The sequence below is a fragment of the Kryptolebias marmoratus genome, unplaced genomic scaffold (assembly GCF_001649575.2).
Source record: "Kryptolebias marmoratus isolate JLee-2015 unplaced genomic scaffold, ASM164957v2 Scaffold30, whole genome shotgun sequence".
Lineage (NCBI taxonomy): Eukaryota > Metazoa > Chordata > Actinopteri > Cyprinodontiformes > Rivulidae > Kryptolebias > Kryptolebias marmoratus.
In genome coordinates this window covers 99,259-106,136 of record NW_023665764.1, presented here as the reverse complement: position 1 = coordinate 106,136, position 6,878 = coordinate 99,259, and the positions used below count along the sequence as shown (strand labels likewise).

Genomic DNA, 6,878 nt, shown 5'->3' with positions numbered 1-6,878 from the left:
AATAATACTGCAGTTTACCGTTTTTCAATAATAAAAAAATACTATCCAAAAAAACAAGTCTGTCTAAAACTTACTGCATTTGATCATAATATTCTAAAATTATTATGTTTTTAATCATGTGATTTCTTATGTTAATCTATTTTATGTGTTTGTTTTTATTTATAAGAACTAACTTGTGTAAATGATGCATAATATAATGTGACAGAATTCAAGTCTCTTTTTTAGAAAAGTTCTTGTGAATGAAGTTTGATCCCAGCTGGTTAATTTTGATGGTTTCTAATAAAACAAATCATAACAGTGCATTCACAACAGGTCGGTGCATTTATCACCGACCTGTTGTGAATGCACTGTTATGACCATTGAAATTAATTTGTATCTATAAATTTAGACATATCAGTAATGTTTTTTGTAAAATTCCCCAACAGAATCGAATGAACCAGAGCTCAGGATGGTGCTGATTGGAAAAACTGGAGTTGGGAAGAGTGTAACAGGAAACACCATCCTTAGGAAATGTTTTTGAGTCTCACCTGTCTTCTTCTTCTATAACATCAGAATGTAAGAAAGAAAGAGCAGAGTTTGAAGGTCAAACTCTGACTGTAGTCGATACTCCAGGTCTGTTTGACACCAACCACAGTGAAGAGAAGGTGAGACAGGAGACAGGTAGATGCATCTCTTTTGCGTCTCCTGGTCCTCGTGTTTTCCTGGTTGTAATACAGTTGGGCAGATTCACAGAAGAACAACAAAGAAACCATAAAACTCATTAAACAATTTTTGGAGACAAAGCAGGACCCCACACCATGACTTTGTTCACCCATGGAGACAACCTAGAAGAAGAAAAAAACTGGTTTGCAGAAATTTATTAATGGGAATCCAGCTCTAAAAAGATTTGTCCATGAATGTCCAGGACGATATCATGTCTTCAACAACAAAGACAAAGACCAATCTCAGGTCAAAGAGCTGTTGGGAAAAATCAACACAATGGTTCACAAAAATGGAGGAAAACATTTCACCAATGAACTGTTTCAAGAGGCTGAGAAAGCTATCAGAGAAAAGATTGAGAAGCTTCAGAAAGAAAATCCAGGTATGGGACTCAAGGAAGCAAGAGCAATGGCAGAAGACAACAATTCATTTATCCAGGCAGTGCAGCAGGGAGGAAACATTTGCAGAAGTTTGAACAAATAAATCCATCAAATCTGTCACAATCTTAATATAGCTTATTTATTATTATGCACAACTCTCGTAATTTGTTAGAACGTGAGCATTCTACAGAAAACATTTTTATTATAATAGATATGGCCAAGCAGCCTCCAAGCACATAAATGGTTGTATTTTTTCAAATGTAGGTTGCACTTTAAATGTTTTATCAGATCAATAGATATAACAAACAAGAATCTGAGTTAAAAGTTTCACTGTAAGGTTAGGAACAGAGATGTTGCTGTTAACTTGTGCATCTTAAATTATTGACAAAGTGGTTGAAATTGTTTAAAATGTAAAGTGCTTTAGTCATCTTTAATAGTGGTTGTAAGACAACATTTCCAAGTTTCAGGTCTTTGGATTTATTGACAGAAAACATTTTTAGAAAACAAGTATGTGAAAGTAAAACATTCTGGTGTACTGCTGGTTACAGGAGTCCTGGTCCTCAGGGTCCGGGAGGTTTTAAAATTGTCGACAAAGGAATGAATTTGTCATCAATCTCTGCAGAAGCCTGTTAATTAGCCATCAATATAAAAGAGGTAAAACATGCAAGAGAGTTTAGAGGACCAGAGACAGGAAAACTGAATTACAAGATTTCTAAAAAAAATACTACTTCCCCCTGATAAACTCTGTTGTTTTCAGGTTCAGACCTCAGACTGGTCCTGGTGGGTCAGCAGAGAGTTGGGAAGAGTTCAGCTGAAAACACCATCCTGGGAAAGGAGGAGTTTGAATGTAAACTCTGCTCTGTTCCTTTGACTCTGAGCATTAAGAAGATAGAAGGTGAAGATTCCTCTGATGGACATGTCCTGCAGAAACACAAGTAGGTTTAATTATTGACCACAACCATGTGGGTTTGAACCCTGCACAAAAAAGCAGGTCAAGATGATGGATGAATGGATGTTTTATGAAACTGTTATAAATCCTTATCAACTTTCTCCTACTGTTTAGGTCAGAACAGAAAGATTTGAAACTTTTAATTTTAAAATCAAGAGATTTATTGACCTGTGACTCTGTCCCATAATGCACAATTACTTCATTAATCCAATTTGTTTAATGAACATGTTTGCAAATTCAGGCAAAGTAAAAAAAAACATTACATTGCATGTTATATACTGTATATAGTTCTGATGTTGTTGTATTGCACAATCCACGTTTATCTTTTTTGAAGTATAAAAACAATTGCCTAATGTCAATGTTGATCTGGTTCTGACATCTTGCACAGGCATATGGTCTGAAAAGAAAACATCACTGATTGCCAGATTAAAAATAGATATATCACAGGATAAAATCAAATCCAATGTATGCGCACATTTCAGATTGGGACCATTTACAAACTGAAATAAATTAACAGCAAACACCTTTATGAACTGCTTTTTTGATGAAACAGGCACCCATAGAAAACAACACACCCCTTTATAAACTGTATTTTTAATGAGCCTGGCACGTATCAAATTAGCGTACTCTTTTAAAAAATTTCTTTTTGATGAAACAGGCACCTATCAAATCAGCATTCGCCTTTATAAACAGCATTTTCTAAAAAGCAGGCACCTATCAAAACAGCATACCCGAAACATTGTCTCAGCCCAAGCAGCTTCCTTCATCCCCGCCTCCTCAAGCAAGACGCATCACCACCCCAACCATGACAAAAAAGCTCAGCATTGGTTGGTCGCCGCCGGAGGATCACAACTCACCGCTGAGTGGAGTCTCGTCTGTGGCCTCCCTCACCTCTGGAACAGAGGGCATCCAAGACGCCGAGGGAACCCCAGGCTCCGGTGACATCATCACCGCCTCCATCATCTATTCTCTCTCCTGTTCTCCACCGTGCCCAGCCTGGCACGGACTGTGTCACCAGCATGGAGCTCACTCTGATGGATGAGGACACTGCTGCAGTTTCCTCCTCCTCTCAGACTCCACCTTCAACAGCCTCCGGCAGCTCCACTCTGGCTCTCCTGCTGCAACACAGGAGGACAAAGCTGAATTATCTCTGCCGCAGACTGGAGGCCAGCACCCAGAGGTGACTCACCCTGGTCCCCAGGGTCAAATCACAGCCTCCTGCCTCCAACGCTCCATCTCCTCCATCCTCAGCTCAGGTAAATGACCCTTTAAAAGGCACAAAAAAATTTTCATTAATGGAAAGACTGGTCTCTCACCTTGAGAGGTGAGAGACTCTGGGTGACTCACTTTGGGTGACTCTAACATTGCAAAACTTCCAAAGATTACTAACCTCAAGTTGCAGGTTGAAAGCTTCCTGGGAGCAAATTGGAAGCACATCAGACACCTGCTCCAGAATGCTACACAGGCCAGACAGGTGGGAAAAAAATCATCCTGTCATTTGGGCTCAACAACAGGTGCGAGTTCTGGAAAGGAGGTGGCACTGCAGGAGATGCAGACTTCCCTCCGTGCAGCCAACATGCCCTAATGCCACCATTCATGTGCCCATCATAAACTTCTCTGCCTCCCTTCCACTCAAAGAACAGGGTATCCTGACACATCTGAATGCCCACATCGGAAGGTTGCAGCATCCTATCCTGGCTCTCCCAAGACAAGCTCAGTCAGGGCGGACCAGATTCACTGGACCAAGACCACAGCTGCAAGCATCTTCCCGTTCTGGTGTGAGTTCTTAAATTAAAAAGCCCCGAGCGCCTGCTTGGGAAGGAAGGGCATGGCAGTATTATTAATAACAATGTTTGCAACTTGTCTAGAAATTTTATCATAACAGATGCACAGTGCTCACTATTAAGTTAAGGTCTCACTTTCATCCCTGCACAGGAGAATAACAATAAAAACCTCAATTTAACCAGACTCCAGATTAGACATGATCTTGCAGGAAGATTTTCAGCGCTTCTTCCATATCTTAAACATACACAATCCATCAATCACATTGAAATCTACCACCAGAGTTAAAGCTGTAGATTTCCTAGACACCACTACATACAAAGATTCTGACAATTTATCAATCTGAACTGTACACAAGAAACAATTGAAGAAAAAACAGTTAATTCTTAACATTTGTTTCACATTTGTTGTATTTATTATTCATCAGGAACAATGCAATCAGAACATTGTAACAAGTTAAAGTAGAATTATCAGTGTATTGAATACAGGATTTCTAGCCAGGAGCTAATTTGCAATCCTTCCAATACAGTGCATAGAAATAGCAATAATAATAAGAATAACAAATCATCACTATTATGTACCTTAATAAGTCATGAAGTAAAATCAGAATAAATCAAAAAATGATAACATATCCAGGGGTTCAAATGTACTTGGCAGCCGGCAAAACTCTTAAAATAAACCTTCATTCATCTACATTTTTGCCAGCTACTTTTCGTTGATTGACCAAAATACTTTGTAAATGTCAATGTAATTTTTTTTGTACATTTACCAATCACATCAGTGTTTTTGTCATAATTGTTACAACAGTTATGAACATCATGCATTTGTAAAAGGTTATTTTAGTCATAACTTTACTTGATCAAGTGATTCTTGTTGGTCCTTTTACCATCTGTTGAAAAATATGTTTTGACAATAATTTATTTAGCTTTGTTTGTAGTTTTTAGCAAGCCAATTTATATTAAAGTCTCCAAAAAAAAGACATTCAGTACTGTAATCTGACTGAATATTCCATCTAAATCATAATAAAATTAGATGTTGTGTGACAGTGTATTGTACAAGATTACAATGTTAAAATTCATCTTAGGGGATGCCTGCATTTCTAAGTTGCAAAAAATAAAAGAAATTTAGTTTTCTTACACTGACATAGGTTTGACTGAAAATGCACCATGCAAAACCAAAGATTTTAATTCAGTTTAACTTCTAAAGATTAATCTGTAGGGTTCTTCAGATAGATAAAGAAAATGTATTCCAATTATTTCTACTTTATAACGTATTCAATATGTGTAAAAGTTTATAGTTTGAAGAATCTCTCCAGCATCACTAAATGAAAAGCATCAATATGCCAGTGTTAATTTTGTAAAATGTGCTCACTTTCTTCTTTTAGTGGCTTTTCTGAGGCAATTTTAAATAAAGTACTACTTTGGTGACTACAGTTCAAATTTTTCAAAATATATATTTAACTTATATGTACTATTACAGTTTAAATGTAACTGTATCAGCATTTATGACAAGGTTGTCATGCTTTTATAATGATAAACTGAATGTTAAAGACCAATAGGAGCAAACAAGCTTTCCTTTGATAATTCCCTTCAGTTTTAACAGAATTGAGGACATTAGAAGTATATGAAAGTGGCTTATCAACTATTGTAAAACACATTTAAAATAGTATTTTAGATTATGTACGCTTTATGAAGCCAAATATATGGGCCCAACACATTTCACGTGTTTTTACAGAAACAAAATATGGTTAGTTTGGGATATGTTATGTGGAAATGTTTATTACCATTTTATATTTAGCCACCATTTTAAAAGCTTTAACAAGTAGTTGTTTAGTTTATCTGGAAAGAGAGAGATAGGTGGTAAACATCCTGGAATGTGAGCAACGGACATGCCAGCAAGGAAGGGGGAAGGAGAGACCTTTGACCTCCAGAGGAGGGAGCCAGTGACCCACCCTCTGGAGGAGGGGGAGCCCAAAATGTTAAAATCAGAGAACATCCTTTGTTTCCTCAGACAATCCTGGGCTGATGGCTTGACTAGTTTTTAAGGTGATCTGTATCTCAGTCCCATTGATTGTCTCCCAGATGCATCTGGTTTTATTATTGTATGAATGTTGACTAATGGTGTTTGAATAAATGTGTTAAACTTTAAGGTAACGTCTCTTTCCCAACAACCAACTCGGAGAGGTAAAGGTAGTTTATCTCGACAGTAAGGTTAGAGATTTGGGACGAAATGATGGATTATGTGTACTAATCAAATTAGTCAAACTCTAAAAAGAGCAGGAAAATAAGAATGTGTGTTGGTGTCATTTCTTCATCTTCTTTTGTCGATCTAGAAACTTTTGCCGTCTCTCAACTGGAATCTCATCAAGACTGATCCCATGATTACTGGCCCTGAGAGAGACACAAGAAAATAAATAGATGGACAAAAAGACAGGTCACAAATGTAAACCATTACCCCTTCAAAACTTCTCCAGGATTTTTTCTAGTTTCTTTATTACTTTTGTAATTTTTTTTTTAACTCCGTCAGTGAGCTAGCCAGCCTGTACTGGCAACATCACTGGCATCAATTGCAAAATTGTAACCATGTTTTAAAAGATTGAAAATCAGAATATCAGAATTTTTTTTACTAGCAGTATCTAACAACAAACTATTTTTTGTGTCTGTGCTCTTACCCTCCAGTGAGGTCAGGAGGAATAGGAAGAGGTTTATTAAACCCATCTCGACCCATCAACCAATATGTGTCCTCTGTGCCCTTCACCTGCAAAACAAACAAGCATTACTGGGATGCTAACACAATACTACTATGGATCTAATTAGGAACCTGACCAATAAATGGGTTCTCAAACAGTAAAGACAGTTCAACTAAAAATAAATTCATTAAGCTAACAGTATTTACATCTTATAAACATGCTGGTGTAGATTCTCAGTCATCCAGGCCATGGTAAATTCAAAAAAGTTAAAAAACAAAAACAACTGGACTTCTATTCTGTAGTTGAAGACGTTTCGCTTCTCATCCGAGGAGCTTTCTCAATTCAGAAATAGAGAGTGTGGAGTTGAGCTTTTAAAGCT

At 37.2% G+C, this 6,878-nt stretch overlaps 1 protein-coding gene and 1 pseudogene across 2 annotated transcripts in view; one reads left to right on the top strand and one right to left on the bottom strand.

Annotated features, from left to right (window-relative positions):
• The first annotated feature begins 425 nt into the window (after nt 1–425).
• LOC108250629 lies at nt 426–3,613 on the top strand (annotated as a pseudogene).
• A 2,289-nt stretch (nt 3,614–5,902) lies between these two features.
• LOC108250633 (retinal guanylyl cyclase 2-like) overlaps nt 5,903–6,878 on the bottom strand; it is a 36,274-nt gene continuing 35,298 nt past the window's right edge. For both annotated transcript variants that reach the window (XM_017440607.3, XM_017440608.3), the window contains 2 exons: nt 6,482–6,567; nt 5,903–6,200 (listed from right to left, as the gene is read on the bottom strand). In XM_017440607.3, the coding sequence (XP_017296096.1) occupies nt 6,113–6,200; nt 6,482–6,567 (174 nt within the window). In that variant the 3' untranslated portion in view covers nt 5,903–6,112. The remainder of the gene's footprint in view (nt 6,201–6,481; nt 6,568–6,878) is intronic.